The sequence below is a fragment of the Miniopterus schreibersii genome (assembly GCF_964146895.1).
Source record: "Miniopterus schreibersii genome assembly, chromosome: 3".
NCBI classification, from domain to species: Eukaryota; Metazoa; Chordata; class Mammalia; order Chiroptera; family Miniopteridae; genus Miniopterus; species Miniopterus schreibersii.
The window spans coordinates 66683429-66702322 of NC_138103.1; the positions used below are offsets into that span (position 1 = coordinate 66683429).

The following is an 18894-nucleotide window of genomic DNA, read 5'->3' on the forward strand; positions in this document are numbered from 1 at the left end:
GGGTCTGTTCTTAATTCAGAAGAGAACTGGGAACACTTAAATAGAGAAGCATAATAAACATGGCTACATTTTAGAACAATTAACCTGGGAACAGCATATGCCTAGAGCCATGCCAACCCTACATCACTTTTGTAAGAATTAGACAAAAGAACCTTTCTGGGAAAACATAGTCCCAATGGTAGAAGCCATGATAAATAGAGATTTTGTAAGAATTCATCGAGGCGGCCCTGCCCACATTCCTGTACTATGAACTTGCACAGCCATAGCGAGTGGCCCAGATCCAGCAGTTTCTTAAACTTGAAAACCTGTAAACATGAGCTTCAAGAACCTGGGTTAAAAGCTGACACTAAAAGTAAAATGCTGAGGCTATGGCAGATCACTCGAGGCCAAAGCAACTGTCAACACAAGAACCAAAGGGGGCCCTGAAATCTCATGTTGGTATTGGGTCATCCAGGTGACCCAGAAAATGTTTAAATCAAAAAAATTTTTTGAGCCCAGCCAGGCATGCCTCAGCAGTTGAGGGTCGACCTAGGATCCAGGCGATCAGGGTTCGATTCCTGGTCAGGGCACATGCCCAGGTTACGGGATCAATCCCCAGTTGGGGGCGTGCAGGAGGCAGCCCATCAATGACTCTTTCATCATTGATGTTTCTGTCTCTCTCCCTCTCCTTTCCTCTCTCTGAAATCAATTAAGAGATATTTAAAAAAAAATTTTTTGAGAAGATTTTTTATTCAGTGCTTAAAATAAAAAACTACAAGATTTGCTTGCAGCTGATGCGCAGAAAGAGAAAAACTAAACATAAATCATCTGATTGGCTAGTTAAAAAGCTCTGACTCAGTCAAATTGCTCAGTGACATACCAGTTACTTTGTGTGGGCTTAGGAGTTCTGGTGCAAAAAAGCTCTATCTAACAAAATGCATTATCTGAAAGCACAGGGCTAATGGGAATGTGAAATACTGAGTAAGAAAGCTGCTAAAGGGAGGTTGTGGCAAATCTTTTGATTCTTTTAGGCTTCTAGCAGTTGGTTACCATATGCAAGGACCTAGCAGCGAGTTATTTTATCTCTTGACTTGCCTAAGTTAAAGAACTTTGACCCACGTAGCAGGAATAAAGAGACACTTTATAGATTGGTAAGAAAACATAAAGTAGTCCCACCTCTCCAGCAGAATTTTAGTTGAATTAAATCAGTAAGAGAAACAGTTATTATTGCATATAAAGCACTTGTCACACCACATCTGTTGAGTAAAATTTCCATTCCAAGTGTGGTTTCATCTTCACCATCATCTTGAGTCTAATATCTTCCCTTCCTTTTTAAAGTCTTCACCCCATTCCCCTAGCACTCTCTTTCTGATTCCCTTTTTTTCTGGATCACGAGAGGAAGCAGGTTTGAGGGTTCCGAAGATGCTGCTCTCACTGGGGTCTGTGCAGGGGAAGATTACTAAATAAGAAGTTGCTAATCAATCTCCGGATGGCAAGGAAAGGTAAGGTTCTGTCCCCAACAATGTCCAAAAGCCTGCACTGGAAGAATGTGCCAGGGGTTAGCTGGTCTTCCTGCTGGCAAGAGCAGCACTGAAGCACTTGGGGCAAGTTCCAAACACAGTAGTTTCTCTACAATCTGAGAAGCTACCATGAGCGTCGCCAACAGTCTGTGCAGCACACTGCCTTGCCTCGTCTAGAGGAGCCTCAGCAGGGAGCTGATCTGTAAAGGAAGAACCATCAGGAGACCACACTGAACCCCTGCAACTGTGCTTCCCTCTCCTGCAGGAGTGTCCTTCTTGGCTTCCATTTCTGCCTGTTTCGCCAGCGGGGAGCAGTTTTAGCAGCTTCTGCTTCTTCCCGTCCTTGCAAAACGGGCTCTCTCCTCGGGGTGCAATGCAATCTGCTGTTTTGTACGTTCTCCGGCTCCCCTTATCTTCTTTCTGCCTTTTCTGTTTCTCTCCTCTAACATTCTTTTTGTGAATTCCTCGTGCTTTCTTTCATAATCCAACATTTCCTTTCCAGCTGGTCTCCTCTCACTTTCCTTCTTAGCCTGCCTGTTTTTCCTCTCTCCTTTTCTCTCCTCTCCTTTCTTCACGCTTTTCGGTTGGCCTTCCCACTGACGGCGAGCGGGTCCCTGCAGGCCCTGACTCGGCCATCCCCTCGGCTCCCGAGACGGAGTGGATGGCCCGGTGAGCCTCCTCCTGGGGCAGACTCTGACTCCGTACCAGGGGAGGGTGGTGTCTCACCAGGCTCTGCATTTCCAGGCTGAGAGTCTTCAGGAGTGTCGCTGGGTCTGGATGGGTGGGTGGAGTAGAGACGGAACTTGCTGACCGGCTGCCGTTTGCCACTGAGGTTTCCCCTTCGAACGGGCGCATCTGCCGGACGAGGTGAATTCTGGTAACAAGCGCATCCGCACAAACACTTCCTGCTATTGCTTCCAAGGGGATTCCGTGGGCTCCAACAGAGAAACTGGCTGCAACGCACACTGCGGGGCAGATCTGTGAACACGGCGGACTGCACTTTTGGTATCGATTTTAATAGCAACAAAACCGTTTGAAGATGCTTCTGTCACTTTCTCACCTTCCCAACACACAGCCATCTGCATAGACTGCTCATAATCAGCTGCCACGCAAACCACGGTGACACGCCGCCCTTCTCGGCCCACGTGATGGGCACCTGGAGCCACGGCATCCTCCTCTGGGGCCTCGGTGCTCGCGGGTCACCCCGCCTTCCCCAGCCCCCTCTCCTCCCTGGGACCCGCAGCCTTGGGCACAGCGTACCCGAGCGGGGAGTGCGCTGTGTCACGTGGTGCCACACGTCAGGGTTGGCACTGAGGCCCCTCACATTTTTAAAAAGATTATTGAAACACACAAAATTTAAGTTTCTCATATAGAATATTCTAACTCTGAAGTTGTATCTGTAGGCCCCAGTTGAAAACCATAGGTATAAAAGTGGTTCTCTAATGGGATGTGGGAGAGGACTGTTGATAAAATGGGTGGTTTGGGGTGGGGGTAGTGTCATTTAGAGGGCAGTGGCCAGGGATGCTACATCTGTGGGACAGTCTCGACAGTTCTCTCTGTAAGATTCCCCGTTAGTGCCCCACTAGACCGTCAGGCTTCCTAAGGGAGGGAGCAGCTCTGTCTTCCACTCCAGCAGGAAGAGGGAGCAGAGCAAAGCCTGGCTTGGTAAGAATGAGGAGAGAGAAGATGCAGGAAGACCAATCTGGAGGTTACGACAGAAGCCAAGGTGAGAAGCCCAAACGAGGTGGTCTCTGGAAATGGAGGCATTTTGCAGAGGTGTGATGCACACAGACTGGCTACCGACAGGGAGAGAAGAGAGAGGGCTGTTGACGACAGGAGGGTGCCTGGCAGAGGGCAGAGGGAAACTTAAGCTGAACTTGAGGTTTCTAAGCTTGGAGGAGAGAGCGGTGACACTAATAGAAACAGTGGTAGTAGAAATAAATAGCCTTGGAAAGAGACACTGAGGCATAATATGAACCAGGTGCCATATTTATGTTGTATAAGAGCATCAGTTTCTCCAAGAAGACTGAAAACAAGGAAAGCCCACTGCCCTACTACTTTTGGGACATTCTCTACATAGACAAGTGGTCAAACAACATTTTTTAAACTTCTAAGAAGTTAAAAAAAATTTTTTCCTGTACAACTGTATGTGACGCAGGAGAATTACTCAACCTACTTATTTGAGCAGTTCCAGGCTCAGTATCGGAAAAGTTTTTGTCACGAGCTAAGCAGACATCTCCCCCTGGTGGTCACAGGGCGGAAAATCACTGGGTTTTGACGGGCTTTTGTCTTCCTGAATCTTTCATTGGGCTCCTTAATTTTCTCTCTAGATCTGCTCTAGTGTTTTATAATACTATCAATTGTAGTACCTACTAGCATATTTAAGGGACACAAAATGAAAAAATAATAAACTGAGGTTGTTACCAGCGCCATGATCCACTGTGGTTTCAAGATTCCTTTGGTTTAACAATCAGAAAAATGGGTTTGGGGACCCAACCGCCAAACTTTGGGTCAATAAATCCAGATTCAGTTTTCTCATCAGTAACATAAGAGAATTGGACTGGATGATTATTAAAGTTGCTTCCAACTTTTCGACACTTTGTCATCTCCAAAAGAAGCCAAAAGGAAGTATAGAAAAGGTATGTTTTCAACACTTTTTATTTTTAGCCTATCAAATAATCTTTGCTAATGATAAAGTCAGTCAGCAATTCCCATAGGATGATCATTTTCGGGTTCTTTGTTTCCCTAAGAGCAATACTGTAAAGAAGAAACTATAACATCAGAAAGACTCTTAAAGTAGACTAGCTTTCAAGAAAATGAGCATGGATATGTGGATTTCTTCAGTAAGTAACAAATCCTTTATTTGTGAGATCTGCCAAACACACATTTCTGCATTGGAAAGAGTTTTAGAAAATCTCTTACCGTTCCACATACGTCTCGTCCAGATTGTTGAAGCCTATTGCTGGGCTTCTGAGTTGATTCTGCACAGACACAAGGTCGTTGCTGTCCAAGGCCTGGTTTAGCAAGGCAACAGCAGACAGCATCTCCACCGCAACCAAGAGCTCCTCGTGGGCCAAGGCGTTCTGTTGGGACACACCCGGCAGTAAGTTCACACGCCTCGTGGGTGTGACGGAGGTTCAGACTGCACACATTTCAAAGCATGGGAAGTCAAAGATTTTGAGAACCCAGGAGGAAAAGGGCTCGCTGGCCACCTATTCTTCACTGGCTTTCAAGAACAGGTAAGTGACCTCTGGGATTTTCTTAGGTCGTTTTGGGGACTGAGTTAATTACAACCAACATTTACGATTCCACAAACATCTGCATTCCCATTGCTGATTCCTACTCCCAGCTCTACTGGCTGCTCACAGGCTCAGTCTTACCGAATAGTTAAGCTGAGAATTAGATGACGTCACTGTCTGAGAGTGTGAGGTAAGATGTTAGCGTAACTAATGATTTTCACTTTGAATTAAGGTTAAGGAAAAAAGGATAGAATTTCACCTAAAAGTTACAGCCCCAGAAGACTAAGTAAATATTTTTAAGCCAAGAACACTGATTATAGTTTCAAACAAGTTAGTCACATTTTTATAATTGGGCAGAAAATTTAGAACGTACTCTAAGGTCTAGATGTTGGAAGAAATGTGAGGTAAATCTTCTGGCAAAGCAAGTAAGAGCCTCCAGGTTTATGATTTATAAATCTGAATTTGGCTTATGTAAAAAATACATCTTAGATTTCAGAACACCTTCCTCCTTCAATGTTCTCTCCTGTTTAACCATTTTATACTAACTTGGCCCTAACTTCCAAAAGGTTATTTCTTCTACACACTGAAGGAACACAAAGGGAGCATGAAAATGAATTAATAAAAAGAGCTGAATATATATATTTACATCTAGGATATTATATGTGTTTAATATATACAATGCAATAACAGATTTCTGAATCTCCACAGGAATCTTGTAGCAGAACGATTTTAGAGTAAAAAAAGCACAATTTTCCCTCCTAAAGCAGATGGGAAGGAGGGGTTATTACAGGGAACATGTAAGTAAACCTTATCCAAATATTTTATATTAACTACAGGTTCAACATGTAGGGAAAGTATAAAAGTACAAGAGAAGAATGGAATCACTTGACATTCACCTCTTTTACCCTTTCAGCGAACTGTCCACAAATATCTAAAGTGCTATACAGCAAAAATGATAAGGAAAGATACGGAAGAAACAGGTCTGGGCAAACACTGGCTGACTACTGGCAGCTGGGGGTGCATGACTGTGGTACAATTCCAGCAGCCGTGGGCTTCAGAGCTAGAGAAGTGGGAGAAAACGAGAGAACCTAAATGCAATTTAAGGAAACAGCCTATTTTTCTTTTATTATAAAATGGCATCTTTCTATTTAGAAAGCATAGGTCTTGATAAGCAAGACTAAGCAAATAAGTCCTACACCCCAGCCCTTTAGTATATGCCCTTCTGTTTATGTTTAGTGCATGCAAGCATTTAGAGGTGTTGTAAGCTGGCTTATTTTCTAATTACAAAAACACACGATAATGCTATACAATTCAACCTCCTTTCCTCCACTAATACTAGTGCGAGCAAGCTGTTATTAGTTAAACATGTGATTTGTTTCCTGCTTCTCAGTATCAGAGACAATGCTGTGAAACATCCTCGTGGCTACGACTTCTTATTTGCAGTCTTTTCCTAGGATCGTAACGGTCAGGAGAACGGGCGACGGCCTTCGGTACCCGTCACTGCGGTCGCCCCCCGCAGGCCGCGCCACTCGCGCGCCCATCGCTGTGTGGGAGATGCCTGCGGCCCACCTCTGCGCCTACACTAGCTTAGACCTCGCCGCTCTCTACCAACCTGATTTCTAAAATTAACCGTATTTCGTTTCAATCTACATTTACTTACTTCTGACTGAGTTTGGTCATTTTTGTGTTTGTCATTATGGATTAGATATTTTGTGAATTGCCTTTTTATGCTTTTGGCCCCTCAACCTCCATTTTTTTGGAGGATCAGTGCTGTTTCTGAGGGGATTTGTGTGTGTGTGCTTGTTTTTTGTTCAAAATATTACAGATGTCCCTTTTTCTCCCCATTGACCCATTCCACCCTGCCCCCCCCCAGTCCCTCCCCACACCATTGTCTGTGTCCTTGGGTCATGACTATATGTTTCTGATTTTTAAGAGCCAATGTCCTTCTATATTTCCTTAGAACCTTGATTAAAAAAATTTTTTTTTTACATTTAACCTTTTATATTGGAAATTTATTCTAATATGTGTAGTGAGGTAATGTTTTTTTCCCAACTGGTGAAATACTTGTTAAGGATTTCATGCCTTTCCCCACCTTTCTGAAATACTAGCTCTCTCACATATTAAATTCTTGGCTCTGCTCCAGTACTTTTCATTCTGTTCCATTGTTTGGCTTAATTTGTAGCACACATGCTCTTAATTACTCTAACCTTGTGTGACTATTACTGTTTAATACTATAGCATATTAAAGAACTTAAATTTACAAAAATTAAAGCCATGGTGCTGTTCTTGGTTGCAGATGTCTAGAAATGTTAATTTAGAGCTTATTTTTCTAGATCAAAAAACAACATATTTTTAAAAAATTCAGTATAGCTTAAAAATTTTCCAAACATTAAAAAAAAAATCACACAGAGAATAAGCAGCACCCATTTCCAATCTGTGTTTGTGCAGAGCCCTGTCTGCATTTCCTAACGATGCTCTTAAGATTCTTTACGTAGATGAAAAGCAGGGGTTACAGAGGAAGGCAGCCACGAATTGTCCAGGGAGGTCCACGAGCTGGGGCGATGCAAGTTACAGCCTGCACCCCACCACCTCCCACAGGGCTGCCTCACCTCCACGCGGCAGCTCCTCGGACTTACCAGGGGGTTCTGTCTCTGCAGGTTGAACAGTTCGTTCTGATACATCGCAGCAGCGAAGGGATACACAGCAGGCAGCTGGGCCTCCGGTCTCCTCAGTGCGAGCAGCGTATTCTCGGGGTCGCCCTCCCGAATGGCAGCATTGATGTGGTCCACTGCGGCCAGCCCTGGGGGTGGGGAGTCACATTCCGTCAGAACATCCATTTTTCCCACCGTGTCCAGCTGTCCGAGGATTAGAACCTAAGGAGTCACTGTCCATGAGCTCTGAAAAGCTGCACTTGGAGGGCAGGCAAAAGCTTGGAAATGGTAGCTGAGTATTTGGAAGTCAGTCCAATCCTCGGAGGTCATCCCCAAAAGAAGCCCCCCATTGATGGAGCTGGAGTTAAGAGATCATTCCTGCCGAGCATGACTTCCTTACAAAACCTTCCTTTCAGGACTAGCTCCAGTCGCACCTCTTCCATGGAGCCCTCATGTGGATCTAGTCCCTGAGGGTTTTACACCTGGGGAATCCACACAGTATCTGGAGCTGGGCCACACAGATCCTGCAGGCATTGCTCTCCAGTGCTGCCTGTGTGTTCGTACTGTCTCCCCGGGGAGACTGAAGCTATGTGAAGCCTTGCCCTCCTGCTGCATTCTCCCTCTGAATCAGAACCGTGGAAAACCCACTGCGGGCACTCGGACACACTGCTGCTTGAGACTGATGGCATTAGTTCTGAGAACATTCTCCTCTCCCTCAACTCCATGTTCTATGAATTGTGATTTGTTTTTTTAAATCCCCACCCGATGACATGCTTAGAGAGAGGAAGGGAGGGGGGAGAGAGAGAGAGGAACATTGATGTGAGAAACATCGATCAGTTGCCTTCCATACGTGTCCCAATTAGGAATCAAACCTGAAACCCAGGTATGTGCCCTGACCAGGAACTGAACCAGCAACCTTTCAGTGCACAGGATGCACTGAACTAGCTGAGCCACTCCAGCTGAGCTGAATTGTGATTCTAAGAAAAAATAATTCATGTATGTTTTTAAAAATATTACAACCAAAATCCGTATTATTGAATAAGTCAGTGCTAGTATCAGTTAACCTAAAAAACAACAAGAAAACAAAAAAATAACCTGATCACAGAAATGCCCTGGTTGACATGATCTGACCGAACTGTAAGCTCTGTGATGTCTCTACCAGATGAAATGTTCAGATTACAAGACCTGAGTTTTAGTGACCAAACTGAGGGAGCTTAAAACAGTAGATTCAGCATTACTTTCAGAAAACAGAAACAGAACTGCTGACCAAATGGAAGAATGGGGGATGACCTCTGCCCCCAGGCAACAGCAAACCAGACAGAACCAGCAGGAGTATGCCCCGTAATGAAGGCTTCAGGGTAGTAGAAATAACACAGAACCACAGATTTCTAGACCCACAGATTTCAAGGGTTAGTCTGTCTCCCTAATACACAACTATATTGCAGCTGAGATTATTCTAACCCTTTGTAACAGATGACAATTTATCTTTTCTAACTACATTTTTAAGGAGCTACCCCTCAATAACCTTTCTACTAAGAGACATCATTCAATAGCAGGAAATATAACTAATACAGTCTTTCATGCTGCACTCCCAGAAAACATATACTTATTCTAAAGGATCCTGAGAACCCAAGCACTTGTTTCTATTCTTAGAGTTAATATGACAAATGAGAAAATTCCAGAAAGGAAGGTCAGTGGCTAGTTGTGGGGTTTGCTGTTCCGCTCAAGTTATCTGAGGCCTTGCCACTGTGTGTCTGATTACTTTGGATGGGATCCTGCTTCACCTTTGAAAACTCTATTAGGTGTGTTTACACAACTGGAGGGTAAGATATTACCAAAAAATCACATCCCTAAAACACTTAATGCACCATATCTTCTAAAAAGAAAAGAAAATAAGCTTAACCACTCTTTCATACTGTGCATTTAACAAAATGTCCAGCCCTGACCTTAACAGAATAGGTCACGTAATGAATGCACGTGCCAAACCCCAAAGTTCAGTGAGTGTAGTTCAAACAAAGCTGAAGGCTCCGGAGACAGAGCTGGTGACATAACCATCGAAGCTATAACTTATGCCCTCACTATGGCTGCTATGAATGTGGACACATTAGCATTTAATATAATCACCTACATTTTTGAGAAAAAGCTTGTCAAGTAGCTATACGTACATATTTTAAAGCATACAATTGTCTCATTGTCATGTCGCTGACTAAAACATGCTTCTGAGGGTTTTTTCAACACTACTTTTAGTTCTACTGGACTATAAATTTTCAGATGGGGAGAGATCAAAAACTTCAGAGTAATCATGGTTTACACCTTTAAAACCATTAAACATTGCAACGTCCTTCATAATTTCAGCCAGTTATGCATCAGTACAAATCATCTCATGCTTCCTACTTAATAATGGGGAAAAAAATAAGTGGAGTTAATTTGGTATTAAATTTGTCATGGAGTAAAGTATTAAAACATTTACATAAGCATTTTATTTAACATGAAAAAGAAATCTGTTTCAGTGGATATAAACGTTTCAAAATAAAGGATGGCAAACAGTTATGGAACTATTTCCTTACTAAGCTTATGGACGTCAGATGTTTTACTGGCAATATTAATTTTTTCCTGCAATTCATTTCTGTCAAGCACAATGCAATTCTCAGCTTTTATACAGAGCAGAAAGAGAAACTTGAAACTGTGCTTCCTGTATCACCACCACCATGTTCAAAATTAATAAGAATAAAATAATAGAGTTACGCATCCCAAAAGGTTGTGTTCCCATAAAAAAAGTTACCCTAGAGCTTTCAGCAGTGTGTGTGGGAGGTAATTTCTCAAACCCACTCAGCTGTTAACACCTAGATATTTACATTTGTGTTCTCCGGGCCTCCTTAATTACTGTTTGAAGCTTTTTGGATATGTCTCTACCAGCAACTTAGGAGCAAACTTCTGGGTTACCCTACAGGTCTGCACTGTGTTGAAGATGTTAAGAGCGACAAAGAACATTCAAAGTTCACAGAGGACATTAAATCGAGGAAAAGGTTTAGGACTGTTGGAATTAGTGGACACTCCAAATTTAAATTTGGCAGATGGTTCACATGATTTATTAAATGGGCTAAATGGTTTTTCATGTATTCATTTTTGAAATATATATCGGTTATTTAGGTTGACCTACGGGAAATAAATGTCAAATAGAATTCCTTACTGCTTCGAGTAAGAATACATTTTATTAGAAAATGGAAAAGACTAATAAGGAGATTAATGTATCTAAACTTGCATGTGCTTATTTTAATTACCCAGGTTTTCTGTTCTTTATAGTGATACAACTGAACTGGGTACCAAGAACTGAACTGTACAACTCCAGAGTCTCAGGGACGTGGATTTAAACCTGTCACTGTGCAATTCCATTGGCCTGTCAAATTCATTCACTTGCACAAAAGCTACCTAAGCTGTAAGAAAATTATTTTTATAAACTGTACACTAATAATTGGGAAGTAATAAAGAATAGAGTTGTCAGTAATACCTTTTACAGTTCCAATCAAATGCCATCACATAATCAGGGGCAAGGAATGACAGTCTTTAAGTCATAATATTTTATTAAATAACCATCAATATTATCCCAATAAAGATAGGTTTAAAATATGACTGACATACACTTTACCTACGATGAGACAGGAAGGTACTATCAAACTAGCTTCAAGACACCTTGAGCTACTCTGCATGGACTGGGTACAGGATCACCAAAAAATGCTCCATAGGAAACTGCCAGATGATACACCATAACTAAGAGCAACATTGACATTCGGGGATTTTTTGTCACGTGAGGCAGTTTTACAAGGGTACAAATTGAGTGTTTTTCTGAGACTCTGAAAAGGAAAATTCGTATCTTCTAGAAGCACCCATTTCCTTCACGGAATCCATTACTTACTGTTGACTTTGTTGATATTGCCTTGGATTTCTGCTTGTGTCAGCAGTTCTTCGTATGCATCTCTTTCTTCTTCTGAAATACAGTTATTCTGCAAAACAAAGTCTTCACTGATTCCTGAGATTAAACGTTTCCAAAGCTAGATATTCAAAAGCAAAAATGCAGGAGTGATAAAAGCCATTCACTGACATCCATCTGAATGCCACAGAAGCACTTAAGAGCGCCTGCTTTGTGCAGGGCACTAGGTTAGATATGCCCAGCAAGGGTTGCCAGGATGAACAACGGGCCCTGTGAGTTTCTGAAAAGGCCTAACTTTCTAATGTAAGCATTACATTGGACCCCTTGATATTGCCATTTTTTGAATATCAAAACCAGTTAAATACTGGCAATTTCATTTTATTCGGTCTAATAAAACTAAGAACACAAATAATGAATATACATAGTACAAGAGAATAAATTCTATAGGAGAAGCACACACTCAGTTGGAAAGAAAAGTTTAAAGAGATAACAACTGAGGAGGTTCTGGAGGAAGAGAGTTATGTTAAAGGCAGAGCAGGATTTGGTCACAAAAGTGGGAAAACTTGGCATGTCGGGCTACATACAGCATGGGGGGGTGTGTCCAGGGCCAGCCAAAAAGATGGGGAGATGGAGTGGGTATACTGCAGGCCTTTTAAGGACAAGAAAAGGACCTGCACGCAACCCAGTAGGCAGTAGGGAGTCAGGGGAACTTTCAGGTCTGAAGCTAAAGATTAATTTTTCAACCTCTAGCTCTGAGAAGGGTTGGTTGGGGAATGACAAGCAGCACGGAGACCCACGAGGAAGGTGCTGCAGGAGTCCTGAGGCCAGGTCAGGGGGGCCAGCACTGAGGCAAGAGCGAGGAGACTGGAGGACCGTGGGTGGATATAAGCCTGGCAAGCAAAAGCAACAGAATACAGCGATGGACAGGGCACAGGGGACGAGAAAAGAGTTCTGAAACAGTGTGGAAGTTATTCCAAAGGCGAGTTGGCAAGGGGTGCACGTGTGAGAAGGGGAGGGTAGAGATGGATGCCCTTGGGGTGTGGAGGATGGCAAAGCCTGTGGGGCAAGGCGAAGTTATCCGGGGGAGTATCAGGGGACTCGGGGATGAAGCTGAGAGCGATTTCAATGGTGGGCGAGCTTACTTGAGGAAGAATGGAGACAGGAGTGACTCAGGGTCAATGTTGAGCCCCACATTTAGAGGGAGGAGGAAGACGAGACATGAACTGATGAAGAGAACCAGGCGGCAGGGAAGCACAGGCGGAGCAGCCGGTCTCGAGGCAGGGAGGCAGGGAGGCAGGGTGGCAGGGAGGCAGGGTGGCAGGGAGGCAGGGAGGCAGGGTGGCAGGGAGGCAGGGAGGCAGGGTGGCAGGGAGGCAGGGAGGCAGGGAGGCAGGGTGGCAGGGAGGCAGGGTGGAGCAAGCCAGCGGAGGCGTGGAAGCCACCAGTGGAGAGTGGGCTGGAAGACGCAGTGGTCATGTCTGGTATTGGAGCTGAAGCTGGCGTGGCAAGAGCTGAAGGAGAGGAGACGGCGAGGAAGTGGAAGTGCACAGTGGGGTCGGGCTGCCTTGCTCGGGAGAAGACCCCCTCCTCGGACAGGCAGGTGAACATCGGGAAAAAGCGAGGAGAGTGCATTCAAAACAGTCCTCCCTAAACTTTGCACTGAACTATTCACCTCTACTAATAACTCTAAAGGTAACTCGGCCACTATGGGGTGTGCTGGTGGTGCCTGAGGAAAGATCTTTAGCTGCTACTTTTACACTTTTGGGAAAGAAGTAAGTTTACGGAATGACCTTTAAAACCTTGCAACTTATAATTTTCAATATCAAAGGAAACCTAATTTCCTTCCCTAATGCAAGGGCTTCTTTTACCCTTGCAGTTCACCCGAACCAGCTGCCTGTGGCTATAGAGGCCACGGCCAGTTGAATTAACAATATCACTCTCTTTTCAAACTAGCTTCTCATGACCACATTTATTACAGGGAATCTAATGAAATACCTTCAGTTTTGCATTTTCCTCTTTTCCCTTTTTGGCTTCCCAGAGTTCCTTCTGATATTCCTGTGCAAGCTTCTCGTCCACTAAAGTTAAAACAGCATTTGGGTTTCTTAGTGTTAGAATGGTCTGCTCCGCCGCTCCCCTTTCAATGGCTTCGTTAATGGCTATGACGGCGGCATGCACTGCGGGGAGAAGGAAAGATTCTGATCAGCAAGCGGTAACCTGGGCCGTTGCACGGACACTGCACACGCTTTAGTAGGTTTACTCTCTTTAGCTCCCAGTAAGCACACCCAAATGGGGCCTCGGCCACACCCCAGAGAACCCCTCTGACAACCTCTCCAAGGGCGCACCTATCTCAGGTCCTGACTCGGCATCTGTTCCACGATCGGTTTCATTTATTCAGCCTGCACCGAATGACTACAATGAACCAAGCGCTAGGTCAACCACCTGGGGATTGGAAGGGTAACAGGGACACTTTTAAAGGAGCAGGCTGATTCCAAGAGATGCCTGCAGTTTAACCTGCCGCGCTAAAAGACAATGTAGCCAGGGGCCCTGCCGCTAAAATCTAAGACCAGACAGTAGGGATGTATTTGGAAGAATGGGGATCTCTCTGGAACCTCTTCATTCACACTGTGAAAGTGGCTGTTTCAAGTCCCAAATTGATTACTTGGTTATATTCTGATATGCCCAATTTAGCATCCACAATACGTATCATAAAAGCCTTCAGAGGGGTTTAAAGTATCTTCTAAATATTCTGTTTCTTGTAACCAAAATCAATAAATAAAGCGCAGGTCAGTCTGATATCAACCGCAAGTTCGGATTTTAAAGTCTTACATGCAGCTTCATCCACGGACAGTTCATTGGCCAGGATGCCCCCGATTTTGCTGAAAGATGGCATCTGTATCCCATATTTCTCCAGTTCCTTTCTCATATTACTGATTTCCTCCTCTGAAAAAGAACAGAGACAAACTAGAGGGGGCCACAGCGACGGAGGCAGGGACGGCACAGTCACATCAAGACGCATTTTCATCTGAGGGTCCCCTTCCCAGACGTGCGGGGCTTATTTTTCTCATTAAAGAAATAAAAAGTGCCTACCATTATTTTAAAAAAGAAAGAAATGTCTTTATCAAGAAGGTGGGGCCATTTCTAAACAAGAACCTTAGGAAGAAGCCAGCCTCAGACTCTCATTTCCCAAATGTGGGGAAAGGAAATCTGGTTGAGAACAAAATGTTTCCTCCTCTGCCCAGGAGAGAAGACAAAGGAAACCCATCTGCTTAGTAATTACATTGTAAAAATTATCAAGAGAAGTACCTGTGAAGTCCACTTTGCCCAACAAATCCTGGATCTGGGGTGCTATTCCTAGTTTGAATAGATATAAACTGAAAGAGAAAACATAAAATTATCAGACACTTTATTATTATAAATCTTAGAAATTGCTTAAATGTTAAGGGCTTTTTTAGTTGAGAAGACCTAAGAGATTATCTCATCTAATCCATTCATTTTATAGATGAGGAAATTGAGTCCGAAGACCTCCCAGTTCCTGGTAGGACCGGGACTAGAACCCCAGTTTACATCCCGAAGACTGGTCTTCCGTAGTTCATGGCACTTGCGTAGGGTCAACTAACTATCATCCACATGTAGAGAGAGTAAGAAACACAACTAATAAGAAACAGCAAGTAATAAATGCAATAAACATTTCCTTGGATATTTCCTTACATGATTCTTATTTTGTTGAAAGTACAACTCAAATTATTACATTTTCCTTTTCAATATTCCTCCAAATACTATACACTCCTTGAGGAAATATTTGTTTTACATTTTCTGAACCAATATATAGAGTGGCAAGACTATTGATAGTTGGGGTAAGATAAACCAGGATGTGAGCACATTACTAAGTTAAAGATGGAGAGTAAATTGTAAATATTTCTTCAAAAATCCCTGAGGAAGTAATGATGGCATCAACAACCTACCCATACCTGACACAAGGACCTGAGGGCTGGCATTGGAATTCTACCAATGATGAAAATATATGGTCATGTGGCTTTTCCCACTTAATCATTGAGCCATAGTTCCTGATTCATATTTATTTTAACCTTCCCAGTCCCCAAGATTAATTCTACAGATCAACTAACAAATTGTGTTCACTTTATTATCAATTTTGATAGGTCTGTAATTTATGAGATTTTAATTACAAGTTAGAAATCACACAACAACATATATGGGAAAATGAACTGAGAATGATTTTGATGCTTAACTATTTCAGGATTATCACTTCCCATGTAGACGTGAGATGGATCTGAGTCGTTTATAAACTACATAAAATGTCATTAAAGGAGTTCAAGATCGAACTCCTTTAGTGGTATTAAAACAAAGTCTTAAATGCCTGACTAATCAATTAAATAGCACTCACTGAAATTAACTGTGTTTGATCATTTCTGTGAAAAAACCCCCACAATCATTTAGAAAAGTAAAACATGGTCAAAGTTAAAAATTAGTAATGAATGATTAAAAAAAAAATTACATTGAAAATCACCACCCAGAGTTAAACACTACATATTTTGATATAAGTCCTTTTAATGTTGTTCCCGGAAATATCTATTCCACAAACTCACATAATATTCTGTAATATGAACTTATTGTACTTTACTTAGCCAGTTGCTGAGCATTCAGATGGTTACTAATTATCTTATTTGTTCCTATAAATCCCTAAAACCAAAACTGTGAGATTGAAAGGTACACACACAATCAAACCTTTCAATATTTAGTCAGATTGATTCTTAAAAAGAGATTATACTCATTTAATTATTGTGACTAAAGGGTTAACCAAACCCCTCCCCCTTCTGTGAGAGAATCGATCTGGAGTTAACTTTCTAGCTCGGTTCCCCTAGGTATGCTGACAATCCCATTACTAAGCATCACTGCTTAGGAGAAAAATAATCTGACTGATAAACTGCATCTTGACTCAAAGGAATTATAAATACCTAATAGGCATCAGTTTTGGAAAGGGAACAATATACCTGCGCTCAATGATTTTTGACACAACTGTTTTCACATTTTCTCCTTTGTTTATCCAGTCATTCATTTAATTACTAGTTATGGAACATCTACTATATAAAACAAATGTTTCCCTCTACCATGCTCTCCCTAAAATAAAGGTATTTAGGCTCCCATGACATACGTTTGTTAGTAAAATGAACTCAAACAATGTACTAAACAAAAATGTGAATTTTATCCTGTGGTACTAAAGGTATTAGGACTATTTCCAATTATACTTTTTAATTCTCCACTGTACACTGTAATACTAGTATAAATCTCACCATCAGCAAATATTCTGGTTTAATTAAAAGTTACCACTAGGTGGTGCTGAGAAGTTACCACTTTCGGATGAAAGAATCTTTGCTTTTAAATTTATTTTAAATCAGATTTTCTTAAGCTGTTATGGATCAGGTAGTAATCTCATTTGCATGTACATACTTTCACCAAAAAAAATTTTTTTTAAATGTTAATGTATATATTTTATTTGGCTTCAGTTTTCAACATTGTCTCTAATGTTGCGGTTTAAACTATTCTTTAAAAAGATTGCTTTTCACAGTGTGGGAGTTTTATACTAACTCTCTGTGTGGGAGGTGCTTTCAAGCAGATTACTCAAAGGGGCATAAGTTTACTAGGAAACTTGCACTTATCCACTGTTCCCAGGCTGAAAAGAATCAGCAACAGCAGCTGGCTCCTTCCCAAGCATTCACATTCAAATGAGCCATTCATTACCTGAAGCATATAGGAAATCCAGAGTCTTAATCTTTTTAAAAAAAAGCCCATCCAATAGAAAAAACACCAACTTCTTATAGCTCTTCAACACTGAACTTATTAAACACCTTTAGTGCCTAACAGCCAACACAAAAGGTTGAGAACATTCCAAAGAAAGCTGCGGCATTAATGTCAGCATAGCTCCCCACATATAAGAAAACACTTGGTGTGAAAGAGCGATCCTTCTAGCACAGGACAAGGTACAGTGCGCTCCTGTTACTGAGGGAGGCCAGAAACAGAGGGCGGTCCCAAGGCGGCTAGAGCCTCACAGGCCCATGTGCTCCCACTGGTAGAAATAACAACAGTTTAAGTCCAGGAAGCAGGAAACTTTTTAAAAAGTACTATTAAGGTTTTTTCAATATATACATTAAAAGGTTTATAGTAATGAAATGCAAACTTAAAAGGCAAGAGCTGAATTTCTTTCAGCTTTTCTGGATCACATCATGTGCAGTTCATTTTATGCTGTAACATGGGAGATGAATGTTTGTAAATGAAAGCCTCATGGCTGACTCGAAAGAGCACAGGACAGGAATCAGAAGTCCTGGATCCCAACCCCCAAACAGCAATATCTAGATGTGTGACTCTCAGCAGATCACAGAACTCAAGCTTTCAGTCCCTCATTTAAGAAATGAAGGATCTGGACTGAAATAACCTCCCAAGGTCCTCCCAATTCTAAATTCCATGATTCTTCATGTTAACATATCCTAAATGTAACAGCTTAGAGGCCTTGCTGAAGTTCCAGTCTGATGCCACCGTTCTTTTTGTTTTCGTAACTGCAGGGAAATAGCTGGCTCCCTTCTGAGGCCAATGACTGGCTGAATCAGCAATAGCGCAGGTTCTGGTGTCAGCCTGGTTCGCAGGCTCCACTCAGCTATTTACTAGCTGTCTGACCTTGGCTAGCCTCTCTGTGCTTCAGCTGTCTTGGTTATAAAATGGGACTAATAACAGTATGTACCTCATAGGTATGTTAGAAGGATTAAATGAGATTACACCTGTAGAGTACTTTGAACACTGCCAGGCATATAATTAAAAGCTCAGTAAGCGTTAGCCTTTGTTTTTATTATTACTATCATCCTGTTAAATAATTGTGTCCAGAATTCCTATACTCTTAATAACCCACCACAGTGGTTTCCCCACTTTCAACACTAAGACCCTCTGACTATTTTCCCCTCGCTAACTCCGTGTTTGAAATGGCTTCATCTACTGAACCAAATTATTTTCCCATCGTAGTCACATACATCACTGCCAGTGTCATGTCCAACTCCAGGGTTCTCTACCCAGTTTTCAGTCAGAACTCAAAGGAATCCTGGGGCCGTCTGATCATCAGTTAAACCAACTGTAAAGTTAAAGATACAAATGCAGGGGCTTCCAGTTAGAGTTAATGGTGTACGTACCGTGCTGGGTAGAGACACGGTGCACAGCCTCAGAGCCTGGGATTCAGGAGGACAGACAGACAGCCACAGCACTAACCCGGCCCACAATGAGAAGAGGAGGTGGTTCCAAGTGTGAAGAGAAGTATGAACCAGGGCTGACCTGGAAGATTCGGAAGGTGCAACTGCCCTGCTCACCTTATCCCAAGTGCTGCCAACTCCGGGTGTCCCTCCTGAGAGCACAGGGTTACAGCCTGGCCCTTGGGTTAAGGGACTATCTCTAGGAAACTTACTTATAAATGCAGATATGTTCTCCGTCAGGGATGCAATCAAAAGGCAACCAGCAGGGTCTTAACAGGAAAAGGGCCCTAAGGGAAGGGGGTTTAAGGCAGGGAAGTTATACAGTAATGC

At 42.5% G+C, this 18894-nt stretch overlaps 1 protein-coding gene and 1 pseudogene across 5 annotated transcripts in view; both read right to left on the minus strand.

The window, feature by feature from the left end:
- IQGAP2 (IQ motif containing GTPase activating protein 2) overlaps nucleotides 1-18894 on the minus strand; it is a 248957-nt gene that overhangs the window by 92716 nt on the left and 137347 nt on the right. For all 4 annotated transcript variants that reach the window (XM_081132687.1, XM_081132688.1, XM_081132686.1 and 1 more), the window contains 6 exons: nucleotides 14621-14688; nucleotides 14144-14257; nucleotides 13313-13491; nucleotides 11303-11390; nucleotides 7375-7538; nucleotides 4422-4582 (listed from right to left, as the gene is read on the minus strand). In XM_081132687.1, coding sequence (XP_080988813.1) covers nucleotides 4422-4582; nucleotides 7375-7538; nucleotides 11303-11390; nucleotides 13313-13491; nucleotides 14144-14257; nucleotides 14621-14688 — 774 coding nt within the window. The remainder of the gene's footprint in view (nucleotides 1-4421; nucleotides 4583-7374; nucleotides 7539-11302; nucleotides 11391-13312; nucleotides 13492-14143; nucleotides 14258-14620; nucleotides 14689-18894) is intronic.
- LOC308554441 (UBX domain-containing protein 4 pseudogene) lies at nucleotides 1185-2354 on the minus strand (annotated as a pseudogene). Its single transcript has one exon. The product of its transcript is annotated as a UBX domain-containing protein 4 pseudogene (transcript).